At 29.0% G+C, this 25,363-nt stretch overlaps 1 protein-coding gene across 1 annotated transcript in view; it reads right to left on the bottom strand.

Annotated features, from left to right (window-relative positions):
* The window catches only part of LOC122268266 (adhesion G protein-coupled receptor B3), a 45,774-nt gene extending 29,011 nt beyond the window's left edge, over window positions 1-16,763 (bottom strand). The window contains exons 1-7 of the mRNA XM_071180217.2: window positions 16,438-16,763; window positions 6,602-7,389; window positions 3,812-4,003; window positions 2,357-2,428; window positions 2,070-2,193; window positions 1,841-1,936; window positions 487-668 (exon numbers count right to left, since the gene is read on the bottom strand). Of these exons, the coding sequence (XP_071036318.1) occupies window positions 487-668; window positions 1,841-1,936; window positions 2,070-2,193; window positions 2,357-2,428; window positions 3,812-4,003; window positions 6,602-7,387 (1,452 nt within the window). The 5' untranslated portion in view covers window positions 7,388-7,389; window positions 16,438-16,763. The remainder of the gene's footprint in view (window positions 1-486; window positions 669-1,840; window positions 1,937-2,069; window positions 2,194-2,356; window positions 2,429-3,811; window positions 4,004-6,601; window positions 7,390-16,437) is intronic.
* Window positions 16,764-25,363: the final 8,600 nt, after the last annotated feature.

Below are 25,363 nucleotides of genomic sequence, written 5' to 3'. Positions count from 1 at the left end.
AAGTATAGCAAGACATAATAATACTAATCAAGCAACTACTCATTTCTCTCAAGGCAGGATTTAAGATGCGATGCAGATTATTCGATTCAATTAAATGTATAGTAATTCGAATAGACTATCAAAATAGACTAATTTCCAAAATGAAATTTTTTTTGTTGCTTAAGTGGTTAACTATTAACTTACTTGAAGTGCAAAGCAGATTATAGTTTCCTACTTAGCCTATTTTAAAATTGTGAATTAAAAGAAAGTAATATGTGAGGTAAAATGACCTAATAAAATTCAAAAATAAATTAATTAATTAAATAACATGTAAGTCTACACAAGGTTGCTTAGATTAAGATACACTATGCTTAGTCTATGCAAACAAACCTATAAACACCACAGAAAACATCAAAAATTGATTTATGAAACTTTTAACAAAAAAGAGGAAGATTAAGAAATTTGTTCACATTTTTTTTTAAAGAATTATTAAAAAATGTTGTTTACTTTTTCCATTTGTAATCCTACATCATATGTGGGAGGATGCTGCATGTGATTCAAGGTATTTAATGGCGAAACTATAGTTGTCACTCCTACGTCACTGATTACTAAATACTTGTTAGTTGACAGTATATCTCTCAGACCTTTTATTCCTATCAATGCATATGCACTCCGTTCCAGAGTGTTTTCTAAAAAGAATATGAAAGTTATCTCGCTTTAACAGCAGTGAATTAAGCAGTTTTAAAATCATAAAAGTATAGAATGTCAAGTAGTAAAGGAAAAAAATATGTAATGGTATTGTAACTTGTTAGACAGCTTTACTAAAACGGTTCTAAACACGAATCAAATCTAAATTGTTCACATTTTTCTGTTTTAGATATTTTCACACACTTTGAAAAACTACAATCTTCCTGAGGACTTCACTGTAAAAAAGTTTCGGATCAAATTACTATAAAAAGTACCGACACTTAGCGTGCCGGTACTTTCTTACCGTAAAATCCATTTTTACCGAAACTAGTTGCGGAACAATAAATATGATATATATTCTAATTTTTATAGTAATAATTACCGGTAAAATCACTGAAACACTTTAATTAGATAAATATTATTGCAAAAGTTACGGTATAATATTTTGCGATAAAAATGGATTTTAGGGAAGATGCACCCAAAGTGCCGATATTTAATACCAAAATTTGATCTGGAATATTTTACAGTATGGCTGAATTCAGACTTCTTCGATATACACCAAGCTACACTGTGCTGTATTAAATAAATACAGTAATTAACGGATTATGAGTTAAAAGTTCAACCACCATGGGGGTTTAAGGGATTTTCGTCTCCATTATAACTCCAATTAAGGTTAGCTATACCCAAAGTCTGCAATGAAGGCGAGTTTCTGCCAATACTTTATTCGTGAGTTTCCTTACCTCTTAAGTCTCTCTCTTACCTCTTAAGTTACCAAATTTCTACAATCTGGATATCTATGAGATATTTTCGTATATTTCTTCTGCGAGAAAAGCTGATGCAAACTGTTTTTCAGCAATCCTCTAAAAAAATCTTCACTTTGTTGATTTTGAAGTGTCTAATTTTAAATTATAAGATTTTTGTGTTGGACAACGAGCATAGTACAAATATTAGATAATTTACGATTAAGCGGTAGTGGTAAAATAAAATAATTTTAACTAATGAAGCGACTTAATAAAATTTAACAAATCACTTTTGTAGAAAAAATAAGACGAGAAGATAAAAATAAAATGTGTAGATAATTTAAAACATAAATCCTTTATGACATTATATTAAAACTCGATGTTGTTAAATTTATTAATTGAACACAATGAAATGAAAATGATAAACATTTTACCTAAGCTTGAATAAGGAGATTCGGCGCCATAATGATCATCTGAAATATTTGCCAATGCCAACTGACCACTAAGTTTACCTCTGTATAAATACATAGCTAGTTCAAAAAGACAAAAACGTACATTTAAATGTTAAAAAAATTAATTTAGAAAAAGTCATTGTTAAATCAAAATACTTATTAAATATAGATTCAAAAGGGAAATTAGTGACTTTTTCATTATCAGACTTACCTACGTTAGGAGTGGACTTGAAAATAATATGCTTTTTTTGCGTTTTCAGTAAACCTCTGAGAGCTCTTTCAGCAAAAGATGTCAAATGGTGTATCATTTCAACGACTTTTTGAGTAATTAATTGCTGTAAAATTATGAACGTACACATAAGCCTGATATGCATAAAATATAGTGCATACAAATGAGATGCAAGTATACATAAGTCGATTCATTGAAATTTAATCGCAAACTGAGCTAAAAATTTAAAAATTAAATTTTTTTGAGAAATGTAAAAGTTATAGACTTACATTTTTTTGAGATCCTGGGGCAAACGATACAGTTTTCTTTCTTATAAGCTCATTGGAAGCATGTAACAAAGTCTGAAATAGAATTAAAATTTCACGAAATGAATATAAACATATCGATTTGATTAGTTTTGTGAGGGTAAATAAAACAAAAATTAAGTGTAGTATTGAGTTATATATTTTGGGTGATGCAGTTGTAGAAATATCCATCAATTTTTCATCTGTCAAGTGTCCCTATGTAATGCTAATTTTATGGTTCGAAATAAGCCCAAACCTTGTGAAAATTGGGCTCAGGACAAATTGTCTGAAATTTTGATATTATTCAATATTTTTATTCAGTGCTAACCAGAAGTCTTCATGGGTACGACATTAAAATCTGAGCATGTTTCGACGAGTCCATGCGTGTAGCGAAAAGAGGTTACCTTTTTTACTTTACATAGCTTAATTACGTAAAGTTCAATAAATTATCTAGACACATTACTTTTTAAAAGCACTGCATTAAAGTCTCTTATTAAGTTGGTTACAATTTAGTAAACATTTTTATAATCAAGGCCGAATTTACAGATCTCGGGGCCCTGGGCACAAAGCCACATGGGGGGGGGGGAGGGCTTTAAGCAAGTTAACAAGGTTCAGTTAACAATGCATGGTTTTTAGTCACATTATCAAAAGATAATTTTTCCGACATCAAATTTTAAAATCTTATTAAGCAGTACATCAAATAGAAATGTATAGCTTAAATATGCTTAACTAAAGAAAACCCTAAACTTTAATTGATATAGGAAGTATTGTTTTTGAGAATAGGAAAATTACGTAGGAAACAAGGTCTTTGCCTGGAAAGTTACCGGCTAAACTAATTGAAAAATTTCATACATAATTTGGGGTGGGAGTCCAGGGAACATGCCTCAAAATGTCCCCTGTAAATCAGTCCCTGTTTATAATATTAAATACTTTTTAGCATCAGTTGACAATAAGATTATGCAATGAATTTCATAAATCATTCACACGTTGGTACGCACATTGTTCGAAATAAGGAGTATATTGAGCAGTAATATCTTTCAGGACTTCTGCTGTTTTTATATGGTGCTAAATTGAACCTAAATATATTGCAGCAAAGGTGCACTGTATTATAGCTTGAGGTATCTACAATGTGATTCAACGTCGAATTGATGGCAGGCGCAACTCGAATTTGAAATGGCTTTTAAATGGGATTAAAAAAACCATTATGTATCGAAAACTATCCATTTTTGAGTTTCATACCCAACTAGTCTTTCTATCAGCATTGAATAAACTACAACATATCAAAATTTCAGACGGTTTGTGGAAAACTAATTTCTGTAAGGTTTGTGCGAAGTTCTTCATACTATTTTAATTACTTTAATAATTTGGGATGCTTGTTTTTTTAATAGTAAAGCTAACATAATTAAAATGTATAGGTGAAATAAGTTTTCTATGCCTTACTTGTATGTATTTGGTATCCTTGGATTTGTCCAGTTTCAAGTTCATGTCCAGTTTCAGGAATGTGTTCAAAATTTCAAATGCTTCCAATCTGTCCATCGGACTTTTCATGTCAACAGAAGATATGTATCTCGAGAACTCGTCCACAAGTATGTACATATTTCCCATCATGCCTTTCTGAACTTGGTGAAAAATCTATAATCGGAGTTTTAATGAATTAAATTTAAAGTCTAAGTTAGGTAAGGAATAGAATTCTACTAGAAAAAGTGTCTATTAAGAGCTATTTTCAAATGTGGAAGAGGCAGTAATGAAACATTTAATTTATATAAAACATTTCTAAAACAATTGAAAAAAAATATCTTTTATCTTGAGCAAGTGCAATTAAATATTACAGGTGATTTGCGTTTATTTTGAAGTTACATTTTTTTAAAAATTTCTTGTTGTACATTTCACCTTTCTCTCTTTGAACACTTGAGCCAGAATATTTCGTCGTTAAATGAACAAAATTTTTTTCTTCGTAAGAAACAAGCTTTTTCCTTGTTTTGGCCAAGCACGAAATATTTTAATTGTAAAATAGTGAACTGAGCGTAAAACAATTGCAAATATGTCTTTTCAAGAGCTTAACTCTCGAAAAGAAAGAAAAAACCTACGAAATTTCGAATTTTCCAACAAGGAACCATATATTTATGACATTTTATGTTTATTTTCAATATTATTTATTAGTTAGAGCATTAATAGTTATTTGAAGCAAATGTTAGAAAAATAATAATATTTTAACTTAAAAAACCAGATGATTTGTTTGAATTATTCTGTGATAATCCAAGAATCTATAATTCAGTAAAAATCAAAATTATTTAACTATGATAATGATATAGATCTGGAACTGGATGTAAACAATAACTAGCCTGTAAAAGCTTGAAGAAACTCTTGAAACTTCCGGGGAATCCCTCCGTTTATGCTATGTCTACGAGGCCACTTTTGAACAGACTTTAAATTCTAGGAGGTTTTATTGTGATTTTTGTTTAAATTTACACGTACTTTTAGCATTCATAAGAGCTTTCTGCAATTTATAAATTATAAGAAATGGTGAGTCTTAAATTAATTTCAAAAATTTAATTTCACGACATAAATAATGGATAAGTACTGCCATGTTTTGAGTGTTGGGTCATTTGAAGAACAATAATTTAATAACGAAGAAATTATCCGGTAGGAATTGGATAAGCCTAGAACAATAAAAGCAAAAAACTATCATACTTGGGACATTAAAAATGAAATTAAGACATTTTTTGTTTGAGCATACATTAAAACTTATCAATGTTAATATTTAATTACAAATAAATACCAAACTCAAATAAGGATATTTACATTTATATTTAATTATTAAAAATAACAACCTTAAAAAACGATTTTTTCTGCAAAAACTGAATGGAACAAAATTAAGTTAAATTGAAAGAACGCGTTATATTGTGAACATTCAGGCATAAAAATAAATCGAGAGTGGCGATCCGAAAGTCTTACAATGAACTTTTATCCCTAGCATCACCTGCGCTTAGCCTTATATGGCAGTTTATCCATATTATATTGTTTAGCTGATCTTCTCAATGGAAAAACTCATTGGAAAAATATTTTTATGCTGAAGACAAAATGCGTTGTTTAAGAAATATATATGATTGATTCGCAACATAGAAGTCAAATTCCTTTTCTTAAGAAATGTGAGCAAAATTGCAAAGTAAGTCTACACTTTCTGGTTCATCAATTGTAAGACCTATTAACATACGACCTGCTTAAACTGCATATTTCCATGAGTATAATTTTCCAAAATTTTACAATTGAAATCTACCATTATCTATGGTTTTCTCAAATTAAATTAGACACAAAAGTATTATAGTATTAAGACCAAAACAGTTCTTAAGCAATTCGAGTATTTTGAAATAAATGAAATGCAGGTAAAAGTCTAGCAAAACCTAGCGAGACCTGGAAATTTTCGTTTAGATATGGCTTTGGAAGAAGTTTATTTTGTCAGTTGTATGTAATATGCGTAGGAGATTTTGAGTCTATGCAATAAAATGGTATTAACTCTACTACCAACAAGGAACGACTTATATCAAAAATTGTAACAAGCAAAGCAAAAAAAAATAATGTTTAACGGAACGTAATAAGCAACCGTAATGAGCAAAGTAAAAGTAAACTTTTACTGAGCATAATAAAGAACCATAATGTGTTAAATAAAGACAATATTTTAGCTTAACGTTATAAGCACCCGTAATGAACAATACCAGATTAAACTTTAAGCTGAGATTAATAAACAGCCATAATGAGCAAAGTTAAAGTAAATTTAAAGTTGAATTTGATAAGCACACATTGACTTTTTGGGGATGACCGGTACAACAATTTTACCATAAGTCATATTTTTTCTAAAATATTCGATAAACGAGATGTAAACAGAAATTTTTGGTTTGAAGACATTTGTCTTGCCTTCAACATGGTTGCAACATGGTCAACTTAGTTGCAGTGGAATCTATTTTTAAAAAAAAAATATAGATGGAACTAATTTATAACTACAAAATAGGAACCGAGACATTTCGCTTGTCTGACAACTGTTGTACCAGCAGTCCCCAAGAGGTTAAATTTAAAAACACATATGTAGCTGTTCTGATGCTAGAAAAAAAGGATTTCTAAGATTAAAAATAGATTCTCAACATAAGTTTTGAACTCACAATGAGTGGTAAATAATAAAAAATTGTTAAATTTTATAAATATAATTGCAAAAATAATAAAAATAACTCCACATACCATGTGTCGCATTCGTCCTAAGTGTTCCAATCTGCATTCGCTGAAATCAACCTTTCCCCACTTTCCATTTGTGAAACAAGGACGATACATGTTTCCCTGGTAACCAGTTGGGCAAGATTTGAGAGCTAGCATGCCTCCATCAGTTTCATTCCAGAGAAACGAATCTTGAAAAAGTCTTGTACATTTGCGTCCTACAACAATGTCCAAATTCTTATCTGTACTGGTATCACCAAGTTCAGTTGTAACAATAGCATTTTGCTCAACTGATTCTTCAACAACTGTCACATTTACGGCAGCTAATACAGCCTGTGACGTCGGTTGACTCGTCTGAAGAGTTCCATCGGTGCTGCTAATCTCTAATGGAACTGATTCATCTTCCTGAGGTATTGATAAGATTTCTGACTGATTCACATACAGCAACGTTGGTAATACTGACACATCTTTTTCTATTGCATATGGTTTCAAATCACTAATGTTGATTGAATTGTTTATCACTAACTGGGCCTCAGTGATAGTGGCATTTGTTGGGGTGACAACTATGATTTCTTTGGGTTTAAATGTTAAGGAATTGCTTGTCCAAGAAGTTGATTCTTGTTGAGTGTTATTTAGGTAATTAGATTCCTGAGTTGAAGAAATTGTTGCGTTGATTTCAAGGTAAAAATTTGGCTTTGTAAATTCGAATGGAGCAGAAGTGCTTAAGTTTAAAGAGTCATAAGTATCAGTATCATTTATAGTTGTTGACTGGACTAGCAGGAGAGAGCCGACAAAGGTGAAGATGAGCAACATTTCTATAAAAAAGTTTTTAAATTCGTAAAGTTTTCATTAATTTTCAGTTTAATTCAAAAATATTTATAAGATAATATTTTTTTTGTTGAATTTGACAGTGTGTGTTTAAAAGTAACAGTCTTTTTAAGGCATATAAAAATCTTTAAACTTAAGATATTTTTTTTCATCGCTTCCCTAACAACAATTTTATCTTGACTCAGTTTGGCTCAAAATCAACTCAATATCAGTCCTATATGAACATGCACCGAGGGACCAATATTAAAATGTCCAGATTTTTTAATATTGGTTCTATATAGGGCCAATATCGACCTTTATGGGGTCAATATAGAGCCTATATAGGCTAATAAATGAATATAAAATGTTGGGTGAATCTGACAATTCTATATTGGACCACTATCGGGGGAAAAAACGGCACTTTGAACCCTTATAGGGCAATATTCGTGAATATTGGTTCAATGAAGGCCCAAGCTATTTGGTTCCTAGGGGTTATTTCAAAAATATAATAACCTATGTGAAGCGGCACAAAGAAATTCGGACAGGGTTCATACTTAAAAGAAATTTTTTTCCAGACTTTTCTAGGTAAAATTACTTAAAATTCTTGGATATTTAAAAAAATTCAGCAAAATTTATATTCAATAAAAATGTAATTTAAAATTATAAATTAAATCGCAACTATAAGAAACCATTAAAGAATAATTTACATTTAATAAAAATCAGGAAATTTAAATAATGCCATCAAGAATCAGAAACAATAAATTGTCAGAACCATAAAAATGACTGAAAGAGAAATTAAGGCTAAGGAAATTTACTGCGCAATATAAGAAAACGAGATTTTTTTTTCAAGTGCGAGATGGTTACACTAATAATAATAATAATAAAATTATGTAAATAACCTGTGTATAATTGAACGTAAAAACATTTTCGAGAACATAAACGCAATAAACAATTAAAACTCAATATATCAGCATCGATTAAAAAATTATTTAATGGAAAGACAATCGTTGATAGGATTACAAAACTTAATTGAGCGATACTAATTAAAAAAATATTATTAAAAAAATATAATTAAAAAAACAAATTTTTAACACTAATTATCAAACTACATTGAAAAAAATACTAGAAATTAAATGTATAAAAATTCTATATTTAGTTAAAATTAATCCATGTTTATTAAATTAAGTCAAATAGAATAAAAAAAACTAAAAAAAAATAATGCTTTTATCAATTATCAAATTATCCTTAAGTATGAAACTAAGCTGCAAGAAAACAAAAAGTAAAAGCATAAAATAAAATTTTTCAGCAACTATCTCATCTTAAAAAAAAAATTAATAAAAATGTTATACAAATAATCAGTACTTAATTGAAATTAAATTGTATTTAATCAACTGACGAACGTTTATGAGAATAGAAGAAGAAAAAAACTAAAAAAAATATCTATATATATAAAAATCTCTTGTCACAGTTTTAGTGGTTAAACTCCTCCTAAACGGCTGGATCGATTTTGATGAAATTTTATATGTATATTCAGTAGGTATGAGAATAGGTTTATAACTAATTTTTTTTCATTTTTTGGACAGATTTAACGTATATTTTAAATATATCTTTATTTAATCATATTCCAATCCAAACTAGACATAGAAACCTGATAAATCAAAAAGTAATATTCACGCACGTTGCAACAATTCACTTTAAACTCTAATACTTATGCTCGCCCTTAAAAGAAGAGTATCAAATATACTTTCAAGTATGTGAATAAAGGCAGTGATATGGCAGTATTTCGAGTTGAAAACACGAATGTGACTGCTCCTCCAGTGAATACGACGAAATAACGCTGTACCAAATTGGCCAATGAAGCCGTTTGGCGTATCTTTGGATTCCCAATTCATGAACGGGATCCAACTGTTAGTCATTTAGACGTCCATCTTGAAAACGGTCAGAACGTATATTTGGCGTAACAGCGATTGACCGAGCTATTAATCCACCAAAAATTACACTCACCGAATTTTTTTGAATTGTGTAATCGTGCGGATGCTTTTGGTACCTTTGCACGGACATTACTCTACTCAGAAGTACCACACTATTTCACATGGACTCAAACAAAAACATGGACAACCCGCAAGCAAGGCACACCGGTTGATGCCTGTCCCGGTTTATTCAAATCAAACGCCTTGGGGAGAATATTTACAGTCAATCTAAGTGAGACTGAGTGCTTTTATTTTCGACTGTTGTTGGTTAATGTCACCGGCTCATTGTCATTTCAAGATATACGTAAAGTCGATGGACACCAGCATCCAACGTATAAAGATGCTGCACTCAGTTTGCTGCAAGACGACAATTAGTGGAAATGTATGCTTGCTGAAGCAGAATTGAACTGTACTGCAAGGCAAATTCGTCCACTATTTGCTATAGTATTCCCGGCACCGTATAGATATGACTGATGACTGATGATATACGGTATCAACATCGCACACCTTGCAACGATCTTACGATAGCATTCAGTGATGCTATGTACAATGAAGCACTGATTGCTATTGAGGATCTTCGCATTACTATTGCCAACTTGCCACCGTGTCATTTCGGTATGCCTTCGCCAAATTGAAGTGCATCTGATTTATTAAACACTGACATGAATCGTGAACTTCAATACAATACGATAAAAATGGCAGCGATTGTTACTCGCAATGTTCTACTAATGAATGAGGAACAAAGGAACATTTATGACAGCATTATGCTCGCAGTTTCGACAGGGCAAGGTGGATTTTTTTTTCTTGATGCAATAGGTGGAACTGGCAAAACATTAATTATTTCGCTAATTCTCGGTGAAATACGATCAAATAATGGCATCGCGTTGGCCGTTGCATCATCCAGCATTGCGGCAACTTTATTGGATGGAGGCAGAACAGCTCATTTAGTATTTAAGCTGCCACTAAATATTCAAACAAACCCAGATGCAGTGAGCAACATAAAAAATATTACGTCTATGGCCACAGTGTTGAAACACTGTAAAATTATCATCTGGGATGAATGCACTATGGCACACAAACATTCGCTTGAGGCGTTGAACAGGACATTGAAAGGTATAAAAAAACAATGACAAATTATTTGGCGGCATTCTGTTACTCCTTTCAGGTGATTTCAGACAAGCACTTCCCGTCATTCCGCGTTTAATGTACGCTGATGAGATCAATGCTTGCTTGAAATCATCTCCATTGTGGCGTAATGTTGAAAAAGTTCAACTAAAAGTAAATATGCGCGTCCAAATGCTTCAAGGTCCATCTGCTGAAGCACTCTCAAAACAATTGTTAGATATCGGTGATGGAGAAGTTACTAAGAATGAGACTGGATGCTTAAAATTACCGGATGATTTCTGCACAATCATTGATTCACAAGATGCTCTCATTAACCTAATATTTCCCGATGTACACACGCAATACATTCATCATGAGTGGCCGACAGAAAGGGCGATCTTAGCAGCAAAAATGTGTACGTCAACGAATTGATACAGCAGTTATTGCCAGGTAACTTGGTGACATATAAATCCGTTGTGATCCCATAGAAGCTACAAATTTTCCAACAGAGTTTTTAAACTCATTGGATTTACCAGGCATACCACAGCACAATTTAGTACTCAAAGTTAGATCTCCATTTATTTTGCTTCGTAATTTGAACCCACCACGGCGGTGAAACGGGACGCGATTGGTCGTTAAAAAATAAATCAACAACGTCATCGAAGTCATTATTTTAAATGACAAATTCCGGGGTGAAAGTATATTACTTCCACGAATCCCTATTATACCCACAGATGTGCCAATTCAATTTAAACGCATTCAGTTCTATATTAGATTGGCATTTGCAATGACAAGGTCAAACAATGTCTGTTTTTGTCTTAGATTTGAGCACACCATGTTTTTCACACAGACAATTATACGTGGCATGCTCTCGAGTGGGCAAACCATTCAGTTTATTTGTGTTAGCTGAAGATGGAATGACAAAAAATATTGTACACTCCATTGCGCTAAGAGATTAATATTGTTGATTAATATTTTCAGAATTCGTAGTATATATAATTTATAACAAAAAGTTACAATAAATTAAAAAAATTATTATTTGGTGTGTTGTTATTTTCACATTCCGTCATCGTTCACAGCGCTCCACGCCTCTTCCACTCACACAATAAATAAGATATATTTTCATAATCTTGAAATAATTCATATGGCAAAACAACGTTTGCCGGGTCAGCTAGTATATATATAAAAATACAATATGTTAAGATTTTCTATTTTTTCAAAAAAAAGTGAATCATATATAAGTTGGATAAATAAATAGAAAATATAAATTACAATTGTAAAACCCCGAGATTAATAAAAATGCATTAAAAAATTACATTAAAAAAATATATTAAAAAATCTTATTTTAATTATAAATACCAAACCAACACAAAAACAAACTAAAAAATATACATAATTAATTTATATTATTCAGTCATAAAGTTAAACCAAATTATAATAAACTAAAGATTTATTAAAGTTGCGACTAATATAAAACAAACTTAATGACGACTAATATAAAAAATTCAATATATTCATGAATAATTATATCAATTAGACTAATTTTCATGTTTCATTTATATTTTAAATTATTTTTTTTATTGATATTAATTATTATTTATTTGCAGATCTTTTTTTATGTTTTGCAATAGCTTTAAGATATATATTATTTAAATTTTGCAATTATATTTTGCTAGTATCTTTCACCAAAATTTTAAGTGGATTAGGTAATTAATAAAAAAAACAATTAATAAGTAATTAATAATTAATAAGAAAATTGTAAAATTATTTCTACAAAATAGTTAAAAATTAGATGAAAATTGTATTCGCGTAAAATCTAATCTTTTACTATGGTTACTTAATAGTACAATAGGTTATGTCACGTTCCACCACAATAAAACAGTTCACCTTATTTTTATTATCTTGTTAGAAAAAGATGCAACAAACAAATACAGATTCCATTGATAAGAATTGTAAAATTAATAGAGAATTTAATCAGATAAATATGGAAATATTCTTAATTTACAACCAGACTTACTGATATAAGTTACTTCCAGTAAATGTGGCTATAATGTTTTTGAAATTTTGTGGCAAACCTTGTTCTATATTTCTGTTTTTCTTTTTCTTCTTTTTTTTTTTTGTTCAGATCATACTTTTTATGTATATCAGTGAAGATGCAACTTTTTTTAAGTTCATAGTTCATAAATAAAAATTGCCCTATCAACACTTCAAATTCCAATTCTGCGTCTATTCATTACGTTGCAAATCGTCCAATATGGTATTATTTAATCCACCTCTTATCATATTTGTTTCATCTTCTATTTTAGTGACACCTTTGCTTACTGTATAGAAGATGGAAAAAAACTTAAAAAAAGCTTTTAAATGCTTTTTAGCATACCAACATGTTTTTAGAAATTTTGACACTTATCCTATGACTTGATATAAAGTTCTTTTTTGAACCAAAAAATTATGAATAATCATTAAAGTGTCAACCAAATGGCCCCCTCAAACGCAGTTATTAATGACAATTAGAAAACAGAAGAAGGTAAAGGATATATCCGAAAAAAAATTCTATACATTAAATGTATGCTACACGGAATTTTCTGATCTTCCTCGTATGATATTTGCATCATCATTAGTTTTAGCGACACCTGCTCTTACTATAGAGTACAAAATAAAACTTTTTATATAAATGATTTTAAAAATTTTTTTAGTATATTCATATGTTTTTAGAAATTTTGACACCTATCACTGTAATATCAAAGTTCTTTCCTGAATCAAATAATTATAAAAAATTATTAAAGTGTCCACCAAATCACGCCCTTAAACGCAGCTACTATTAATAATTAGTAAACAAAGGAGAGCAATGCCTTAACCAAGACAGAAAATAGTAGACTACCCAGAATTTTTAACCCACTTCATGTCATTATTGCATCATCTTCTAATTTAATGACACCTGTGCTAACTATATAGAGTGACAAGGATAAAAAAAAAATGTTTTATAAATATTTTTCAACTTCCGTATATGTTTTTAAAAACTTTGACAACTATTTTCCTTGATTTGATATGGGTATCAAAGTTTCCCTTTAAACAAAAAAATTATAAAAAGCTTTTAAAAAGTCCGCTGAATGACCCCTTCAAACGCAGCTATTAGTAATTATTCGAAAACATGCAATGCCTATTACTAAAACAGTAAATTTTAAACATTAGGCTACACAGAATATTTTTAACCCACTTCGTATCATATTTGCATCATCATCGATTTTAGCGACACCTGTAGTACTACATAGAGTGAAGAGTTCAAAATATTTTATTTTTAAAAAATGATTTATATATGTTTTTTTAGTATATGTTTTCTTTTGAACCAAAAAATTTTAAAAGATCATTATATTGTCAGCCAAATAGTCTCCTCAAACGGAACTATTAGTAATACGTAATTTATTATAAGCATGTAATTTATTTGCTACTATAAAATAATTTATTTTGGTGATAATGATTTCACAACATGTCAGTTTTTTTCACCTATGTATTTCTGATACTAAGATTTTATATATAACTATTCTAGTCAATAAATAAAACAATTAATGAATTATTGGATAAATAAATATGAAGAAAAAAACAAATTAGTTCGGAGCTAGCTTGAAGATGAAATTTTTAACTATCCCCTCAACCAAATAACAAATACTTTAAGATCGGTAAATCTCGTTGCATGCAACCTTTCAGAACTGTATATAAAATACCAAAATTTTTAAAATTTAAATATTCCGAAACTAATGGGAAATTTTCAAAAAAAGAGTCAACAGTCTTTTATTTCTTTGGTGATCGGCAAATCTTGTCGAATACCGAACAGAAATAAAATAAATCGAACCCCCTCACTTAAATAATTTTATTTTTTTTAATTGATGGATAATACTTGATAAATGCATCATTGTGGAAACAATGTAGAATGGTTAAATGGATACTTGAAATGATACTTGTGCGAATATTTTTTCACTGCTATTTATTAAAGTCAAATAAAGGTGTAATTTTCAATAATTTCAGTTGTAAAATGGGAAAATGATACTTTGAAAATATGTCGAATGGCCAGACAAAATTTGCAGAATTGTGAAAATATTTGGGAGGGCACAGCTACCTACCGTGACCTCCCATCCCAGCACCCCTGGTTATGCTATTTAATTATGTATTTACCACTATCTTGTGAATATTGTGAAATAATGGTAACCAGTTACAATCGTTAATGTTAACAACTGAAGTTTATATTAAAATGATATAATGAGTTGTTCTAGTTGCCCAAGCACAAAAAAACTAGTCAAAATGTTTTTCAGTATTTCAGGTGATTAAAGTGTGTTTTAAATATGGCCACTTGAGAAAAAATAAAGGCTATATTTGTTTTTTATGAACGACATTATTTATTTCTGATTAAAAATCATTATTTATTTCAAGTTTCGAAAATGATTTAATATATAATAACGATATAATAAAATAAAATAAAGAAAGAAGTCTTGGATTACGAAGGTAAAAATGTTTAAAATGGCTTTCTATAAATGATGGAAAACCAATAGATAGCATGGTAAATTGAAAAACATTATAAATAAATAGATAAAATCAAAGACTAATTGGCAGATATTTTAAAACGGTACTATTAAAACTTTTTTTAACAACTTTGAGAACTTTTGAAGAAGATTCTTTATTTCATAAATAAGTAAGTATCAATATAAAAGTGTTATGATAATTAGATGGAAAAAATTTATAGCTTTAAAACAATGTTATATATAACTAAATTTACAAAACGATCTAAGAGGCGTCATGTTTTCAATAAGCATTATTTCGCTTTTGAATATCGTCTGCTTAGGATGAGCAGGTGGTAGAACAAGAGATGCTTGAAAATAAAATTATAAAATAATTATAATTATAATTGCAGGTGAAAATTGACATCATTTGTTTTTTTATATATCTCCGTTAACAATTACTGTTACCTTATTTAAAAGGTGATCACGGTATTTCAAAGTTATATTTTAGACATGTTTGATGCAACAATTTATGTTACTAATATTAAAATTATTAATATTAAAATATGTATCTAAAAAATACTATTTAAGTAAATTATTCTAATAAAAATTAAACTATTATTAACCCTAAAAAGCTGTTTAAAGCTTATGTCATAAAATAAAATTTTGTAAGAGTGTTCATTTTCAATTAATTTTTTGACACATTTAATTTCAAATTCAATACTTTTTCATTCATTTATAAGAAATAATTATTGTGGAGTTAGCAACATCTTATACATTTTTCTGTTACTTGGGAAATTATATAACTTTAGCACCTTATCATATAAAGAAAAAATTATGCTAGTAAATATAATACCAATAAAAAAATATGAATTTAAAAAAAAATAAGTTTCCTTCATTTTCAATAAAATATCATAAAAAATATTCTATTCTGTAAAAAAATAATAATAAACAGTTAAAATTGAATTTTATAATCAGTAATATAAGAATGTATTACTTAATAAAATATTTATTTCTTAAATAAAAATTGCACTTTCGTAACCATGTTGATGATGATAATTTTGCTTTTTAAAACGCTTTTCATTACATTTTTTAATAAGAATTGTTATTCACTGTAATATACTTATTAATTTGTGTTGTTTTAAGGATTTTTTTATTTTAATGAATAAAAAGAAATAAGTATATTTTTTATTCTAATGAATAAAAATGCCGTTAAAAAGTCATTAATAAAAAATGAATAAATTATTCTAATGAATTTTTTTTTTAATTTCCTTTAAAATGACACATTCATGCTTTTCAATTATTCTTTTTTAAATAATCGATATTCAGAGTAAATGATATTTTTCTGATGAAAAAAATTAATTATCTGACAGTTAAATTTAATTTCTTATTCCAACCACATTAAATCAAAATATCAATTACAAAATTAATTAATAACAATTTATTTTTTTTCTTTGCCCTTGCCAATAAGCTATTGTAATTATGTTTCACATACCTGATATCCAATATTCGATCCTTTAATCAAATCATTTCATGAAATATGTTTCAAACTCAATTCCCACTCAATTTTTACATTAACTTCAATCATCAATTTACAAATAGAAAGAAAGCGCTGTTATAATTTGACAGCTCAAAAATCATATTACAAATAGCGTGTAATGTTTTCAGCTTGTAAAAATAAAGTGGTCTAAAAGATCTTTACAAAAATCGAAACTCTTTCATAAAACATTTTATTTCCGGATTCCGTTTTGCGATTCCTTCCTCCAAATTCCGGAGCATCCGATGAAGTCTCCATATCGGTTTGTGCACAAAATGATCTGCGCATACAGGAGAATCCCATTTCCAGGAAAGGTAAATCTCAGCTGTCTTCGATGTGTGTTGGTATTCCTGAATGAATGTTTAACATTTAAAAATAGAATTTCACCCTCTTAATAGAAAATTCGAATTCTCAATGAACTAAATATTTTAAAGAAACATTTTAAATTCATGGAAATAAGGACAATGTTAAGTTAATTATGGTTATAATTTATAGACTAAAATAATAATAATATAATAATAAGGAAATCATAATAATAATAAGGAAATTAATAATAATAATAAGGAAATTAATAATAATAATGAAATTACTAATAATAAGGAAATTAATAATAATAATGAAATTATTACTAACTTATGGATTATTTTTGAACATTTATAAAATCTGTTTACTTTGTTTATAAATTTTAAGTCATATTTTCAAATGAATGAGTAAATGATTTAAAAGAACACATGTGAATATTGTCATGAAAAATTTAAATTTAAATAATAATTGCTGATTTAAATAATGAACCTTTTCATTTCAAATACTCAGTAATGCCTCACAACTGATTTAAATGGGATTTTGAATTAAAAGTAAGAAATAAAATAGTGTTTTAAAATGTAATTTTTCAGAAAAAAAAACTTCACAGTTATTGAAGTGCATTGCCTAAGTACAAGGAGAGAAAAAAATCTGGTAAAATTACCGTACTGTAAGGATATTCCTAGTATAAAAAAAATTATATAGTTTTGGTAATCAAGGTCAAAATATACAGCATTTAAACTATTCATTTGTTCATTTTTCCGGTCATTTTGATAATTTTTCTTATTATCAAGCATTTAGTAAAAAATACGAAACTGAGAAGTAAGTTTTACAGAATAAATGGTTTTAATGCTATGCTCTGCCAAGGTATCATGATAAAATTACCAAATTTTATCAAATTTAACAATTTATCATTTATAAAGCAATATTTAATTGTTAATTTTATCAAAATCATTTCCAAAGCATTTCGGTAAAAATTTTGGAGCTTTTCGGTGTTTCCATAAAGCTAAAAACAAGCCAAATTTTATTATAATCTATTAGTTTTGGAAATATTCTTTTGTCTCTAATAAGCACTAATTTTAATAAAACAATGAAATCATTAATTTATTAAGAAAAACAAATTAAATTTACAAATAAGTAAATTAGCAAACAAAGAAATTAAATTTTTTTTTAGTTTGTTAACAAAGCAAAACTTTCTAAAAATTATAATCCAATTATTTAAATGTTTTTTGCCAATATTGCAGTAAATAATTATTTATTTAAAAATGTAAGTGTTCCGTTAGAATTTAAGTATATTGTTAGCCGTTTTTTTATATAAATCATTTGCAAAAAATTGAATGCTAGTATATTTTACTAAAAATATTATAAAATTTCGAAAATTTTGCGATACTTTGGATGCAAGTTAGTTTTGACTATATTTAATACTTTTTCCCTTTAAATCAAAAATGAAACTTTAGCCACATTTAAAAAATTGAATTTTTTTTAAATAATTTTATTGAAATAATGAAAAAAAAATTTAAAATTATGTTTTTCATTATTTAAACATAAGAAAAAACAACTTATCATCTGTATATAATGAGTAAAACATTTCAGATCACTTTATTTATATTTTTTGTGAAATATTCCACTAATTAAATATTTAAAACAAAGCAATGTAATTTTTTTCTGAAAATATTATGTCCCCCAGCTTGCAGTATATTCAATTTTATACCGCAACAATTATCACATTGTTGTTACATTATAATTTAAACTATTTTATTATAAATGTTATAACGTGCTTTATATATAATATATATAAAGCTCATATATATATATATATATATATATATATATATATATATATATATATATATATATATATATATATATATATATATATATATATATATATATATATATATATATATATATATATATATATATATATATACTAGTGGGCTGCTCACTCGCTAACGCTCGCCAGCCCCCGAAAATTGCTACGCAATCTTATATGGTTTGCTTCGCAAACCAAGCTCACTTCGCTCGCTACTAACTTAGGTACATTCAAATGCACAAAATTCTAAGAATTCAAAACAATCATTCAGATCTATATAACAACTTTTTTTTAAAAAAAAATTACATCTTTTTAGTAAATACTAAGTTATTCAAATAAATTTGAATTCAAATAAAGACTCATTGACTGAGACTCATTCTTCAATGAATAACTAATAACAATAATAAAACAAATAAATTCGTGATATAAATCAAAAATCGTCAAATAAATTCGTAATATATAAATTCGTGAAAAAAGCGCTTTCGACAAAATACTAAAATAGAGATCGATTGACAAAGACTACTCACTTCTGCCTAGCTTAATAGTATGAGATTGCCGCAGCTGAATTGTTATCTCAGTTTCCGTTTTTAAAAGCGCTATATGTTGAGCCACCTCAGCTAGATTTGGCATGTGACATTTTTAGCGGCAATCATTGGTCGATTTTCTAGCGTTGCCATTCGGGGAGTTGTGATGAGGCTTTTTTTGTCGCCGTGTAAGAGAAATATATATATAGATTTTTATTTCTATTATTATTGATGCTACATTATTGTGTTTATTGAAGCACGTTTCAAAAACTTCACTATGAATAAAACCAAACACGTGGTATAAATAACATATAAAATACTAATTCCTGTTAATCGAGTTGATTCTAATTGCGCTTTAACAGACATAATGAATCAAGGATCAACATTTATTAATGAATGTTCATTGGACTCTTAAGTGAAACTCGTTTTTTGATTAAACATGGTTGTTAACTCCGCAAACATCACTGATATTATCTTTTGAGAAAATTAGTTTTTCGCACATACCGGTCAAACTATTCTAACTGGTAAACGAATTATTTTAGAAACATATTAATATTCGAAGAAAATTACATTTAATTTTAATTACTAATCTAACTAGGAGGCTTCGCTTCCTGCTCGCCAACCACGAAACTGCTTTCGCAGTTCATTTCCGATTGCTTCGCAATCCGATGCTCGCTTTGCTCGCTCATTGGATACGTTCTTAACGTCTAGCTTTTGTATACTTTTTTGAACACTGAAGTTCCGAAAACTTTTCACTGTAGAAAATTCTAAACTTAAGCATTTCAATATTAATTTAAAATCGAAAAAAGTTCGCATATTTTTCTTAATCACACTATTCTTAATTTCAGTTGTTGTAACTGTTGTAAGTTTTGTTTTAAAGTCTTTCCCACCAGAGGGCTAAAACCATGTGTTGTAAAACAATATGAAATAGTACTGAACGCCGGATGTAAAGGAACTTCGATGAAGATAATTTTGTGAGAATTTTTTTGATAATTCGGTGAGAATTCACCCGATTAGACATATGATGCTCACTACGTGCTCTTGCGTGCCGAATCCTATCAATTAAAAATGAAAACTGTTGCCAACGCGAGAAAAGAAATATGATCGGTTTTATTGATACATACGTATTAGCGTTTTATATAATATAGATTGTTGGGTTGTGTTACATTAATGAAGGGAACGCACGAGATAACGACCCCAATCATCCAAACACGCATTTTAAAAGTGAGATGGGTGTGCAAAAATTTGGCAAACATCAACTATTTAAACAAATTCGATATTTTGGCAGAATTAATGTTGAAATGAAGTAAAAAAGTATTTTGGTAACTCTATTGTGTGAATAACGACTACTTCTTTAATGTTTTTGTCATCCTTTTTCTTACTAATAAGTTAGACCCCAATCTTTATTCCCCCCCCCCTCACTATAGGTACTCATTGATCGAAATACTTGAACTAAAAAGTTGTTTTTGCGGATTTATGAAAATTTCTGGAAATTATATTATAGAATTACATAGCAGATTACGCCAACAAGTTAAACATTGGACAATTTTGTGGCATTAGAAACTGTAAAAGTTGTCCAAATTGCATTGCAGCTAACACAACGTTCTACACAATATTTAAATTCGTAGTGAAAAGTGAATAACTGAATTTACTATATACAATCAAAATTTTGTCAGCACTTAAAAGCGTCACACGGTACTAATGAGTTCTTTTATACAGATTACTGAATTATTTAAATAACTTAACAATATCAGTTTAATTCAAATGTGAAATCGCTAAATTTGCTTCCATTTTAACTGTTCGCACTCAAGGCGCTTTTTACTGTTATAAAACGGACCTAACCACTAGGAGACAGCGAGACAAATCCTACTGCCAGCACAATTATCATATAAGACCTTGAGACCATTAAATAAAGTGGTTACTAAACATTAAAGTGTAAAAATTTAATTTTCAGAGTGGTAGATAATTTAAGAACGGATCCAGATAGGAGTCTTCGAGTGCGAAGGGTTAAAAATTTTAGAGAAAAAAAGATTGATTAAAGCCAAAAACATCAAAATAAATTTAATTTTTACGGGGGAAAAGGTGCTTCAAAAAGTAAAGAATATTATTGAGTACAGTAAAAAAAAATTCTATTTCAATCGTTTAATTGGCTTTTAACATTGTGAAAAAAAACATTTATTTTCTTCTAAATACAATCCTCCATCATCCTTGATTTCTTATATTTTATTTTATAACAGTAGTTGAACAGCCGACCCAATTTTTCGGTTTTACGACTGCTAATGTTCAACTCCATAGCCTTGTAATTTTGAACCCAACCCAGAAGAAAAGGAAACTCCTGGATTAAGTATTGAGAGAAATTTGCCTTCGTGGAGAAGCTTTAGATGGAACTAACCCACATTTGCGTTACATAGAGAGAAGAAACCACGAAAACATCCTACGGTTAGCCTGACGTCAAGGGGGTTCTAACCCATGATCCGTCTACCACTGAGAAAATTTTACGTCAGCGCTGTGATCGGTGCTAGCCGGAGGTGGAATTCGAACCCAGTTCATCTAATTGGAAAGCGAACGCTTTATCCCCTGAGCAGTCACGTCTCTCATCATCCTTGATTGTATTTTCTTCATCACTCGTCCAAGATGTCTAAATTATCATAACCATCATCTTCACTAACATTTGTATCATCCTCAGCAAAAGCATCTATGCATGAATGTTTTTAACAATTTTCAGCACAAATTGTAGAGCATTTTATAACTGATTTTCGGCAACTGCAAGCAACCTTTTATGCAATCATTTAAAGGATAAATTCACAATCTGAGAATTTTTTTCAAGGAAAACAACAAAATTATCAATCATGTTTATTTTGTTTGAAAATTCTATTTTCTCCTTTTTCTAAAGTCCTCATTTTCTTGTGCAATTTATTATCCAGTTGAAACTAGCAGTATTCACAGGATTTTGTACGCGTCTCTTAATATGTCCTCTTTTTCTCTTATAATCCAAATGGTGTTTTTATGTAAAAATTACCATTTCAGTTAATTAAAAAAATCATGTGGTTTTTAGAAATCATTCTTGCAGCATCTTAATTCTTTTTCGAGTACTGCATGATTTGTCAAAATGAGTTCAGTACTTATTAGTTATATAAAAATATTTGCCATATGTTTGCACACACATCTTACGTTATAACATCCGTTTGGATGATTGGGGAGCGTTGTATCGAGCTTCTTGAGGATGATTTTCAAACCATCTGTTTTTGTAAAACCAAACCTAACTTAATAACAGAGACTTTTGTGTGTGTGTTTTTCTATATAAACTCAAAATTCTATAAAATTATACCATCTTACTTGACTTTTGTGACAATTCCTAATTTTTGGAGATCTTCAAAAGCATAAAATTTTATTAGAATATCAAATGAGTGCATAAAATAACGATTTACTTAGAGTGTCCATTTACAGTGGTCATCTTGACCACAAATGGACGTAAAGGTTTGAGTGTATTAGTTGGATTTAGCACACTGTTTCCCCTTCATTGCTTATCTTTATTTTATTTGAGGACGCGCATAACTAGATAAACACTCAACAAGTTTTTTTTTCATCAAGAAAAAAAATCCTACTTCAGTTCGCCGCTTCTCTCCAATCCCTCGTAATTGTTTAAGCAATTGCTCAGATCGTTTCAACATATGAGTTCCCAAACGGCTTAGAAGAGACTAACTTGTCTAACCATCTGAAAAAGGGTAAATTTTTGTGAAAAATTCTTTGTATTTTATACAGGGCGAAACTAATAAAATTCAATAAACAGTTCTAGCAGTTAAAAATTATGTACGTTAAGAATTTATCCAGTACATGGGAGAAAAAAACTATGAAATTTGGATTAAGTCTCTGGCTGGCTGAGGAGCTTAAGATCAAATAATATTTGAACAGTTGTATAAATCTAAAAAAAGACGATAGAAGTAGCTTGGTGAAAATGCCGTTATGTTCCTTTGTTGAAAAGAAATATCCAAATGGGCATCTTTTTACATCCTGAAAACTTGCTATCTCTTTGAGGGCAAAAGAAATTTCAATAGTTGTTACAATACGCGTAAATTATAGAGAAACCAAGGTAGATTACACTTAAATATAAAAAAATAAGATTGCGGGTGGATACTCTTTATATTTTGGGCTTCAGAAATCCGAATCCGTTGGACAAAGGATATGTTTATTCAGAGAAAATATGTTTTGTGTCTGATTTCGTAACTTAAAATTTCATATAACCCCAATTAATTAGCATATTTGAAGTCATCCTTTTGAATTATCAAGAATACAATCCTAGAACTTAAAGACCCAATCACGAGATCAAAAGTTGTGCGTTTTTTTTAAAAAACATTCTAATACAGAATCAAAAAGCCATTATTACATATCAATATAAACTGAAAAAGAATTGACTGCATATTTAGTACTATATGTAACAGTGGAAGTTTTTTACTAACATAATTCAAAAAATCTCCCTGAAAATGTTAACTTTTTAATGCATAAGTTTTTTTTTAACGTGGATTTATTCAATCAAAGAAACAAATAGTAAACAACACGTGTGATATTTAGAGTATGGCCAAATTTAGTTTTGTGAATTTTAACTTTGCTAAGTAAAACAATTTTCCTGATTTTTTTTTAAAGCCTGCAACTCTTCAAAAGTCATTTTGAGCTTGGTCAGCGAATTGAGATTGCTATATTGTTTTGTAAGGAAATTACCCCTCCCCCCCCTGAGCAGACACAAAACAAGAATGTTTGTCATGCCTATAACCTTTGACCTTGACAGAGAATATGCATAACTTATTAGAAAAAAAAATGGTCGTCAAAACATCAAGGAAGTGGCCTTTATTCAAATAAGAATGTTATCAAAACATATCTTCAGCATTAATTTTGACTAAGTTGACAATTTAGATCAACTTTAACCATAGGTTAAGTAAGCATATTTGAAACAAAATACATCATAATGGAATTCATTTTATGTGCAACTCATTTTATGTACAACTTAAATATTAACACTTTTGTCAATTGCAGAATGTTTGTGGAGACAAACAGAACCAAAGACTAATATTCATATAGGTATTACCTTTGTTTTCGTATAGATATTTAAAAAAAAAACGCCAAAACATCCAATTATAGGTCAATGCTCATTAGGTCCATGCTCATTAAAATCATGACACTTATTATAATTAAGATTTTTAATTGACAGTTATTAATTTATTTTACTGTATCTTAATGTATATTTATACTCATAGTGCAGCAAAAGCAAAGAAAATACTCTTATTTCTAGGGAGAAGTAGATATTCCGTTTAAGCATTAAACAGCAGGCACTGTATTTGCAGCAATTTAAAACTTACTAAAAACAAATTAAAAACGTGTTTTCAAACAGTTTTAAAATTCGTATTACTAATTCAGTGAAGTCGTCCTCATATGACATCTACTTTTATTTCATTTGACTTAATAAATCAAAAATAAATAATTATTTAAGAATGTTCAATAAAGCTCATTTTTGATTCAACAGGAGACGACAAATTTCACTGTTGAAAAAAACAGTGTAATTTGCAACAATGAATAAAGCTGTGCATTTTACGTTATCTAGACCTCTAGCTGCGCTAAGAGAAAAATCGTTTTTCCCTCATCTTGCTCGAGTGATACCAATCAAAATTTCTGAAAGAAATTACATGCTGAATTTGCTATTAAAGGCCATCGTCTAAAATCAGGGCCCAGGTTCTGAAGTTATAAGATTGAAATACACAAACTCGTCCTTTCTTATTCGAGGATGAAATGTTTAAGGATTTAAAAATATAAGTTATAACTTACAATTTTTAATGGATGTTTGGAAGAATCTAATCATTATAAAGAAGGTAAAAAAAATCTTTTGTTATTGAATTGAGTGAAATTGCTGTTTTATTTGATTCTTTAACATTTATTTATCCATTTCTGTAATGTGAAAGGATTTAAAATATAAGTTATATTTAACTTAATTTTAAAAGGCTGTTTGGAATAATCTAATCATTATAAAGTAGGTAAAGATTAAATGTCTTCCGAATTAATTTGTTATTGGGTTCGTTGAAAGTAAAATTGAAAGAGTGCGTAATATTACAAAAACTACAAGTTTAATAATCAAGCCTAGACGTAAAAATCATTCATAAGTAGCAATCCGGAAGTCTTACGGCCAATTTTAACCCCTAGTGCCACCTGTGTTTAGCTTCGCAAGGTCAACTGTCCAAAGTCAAACCATTTTTCTTTAGCT

Source organism: Parasteatoda tepidariorum, chromosome 1 (genome assembly GCF_982258835.1).
Source record: "Parasteatoda tepidariorum strain Cologne lab strain chromosome 1, Ptep-v5.0, whole genome shotgun sequence".
Classification (NCBI taxonomy): domain Eukaryota; kingdom Metazoa; phylum Arthropoda; class Arachnida; order Araneae; family Theridiidae; genus Parasteatoda; species Parasteatoda tepidariorum.
Note: the sequence above shows the minus strand (reverse complement) of the source record. Positions and strands in the feature narration are given on the sequence as shown.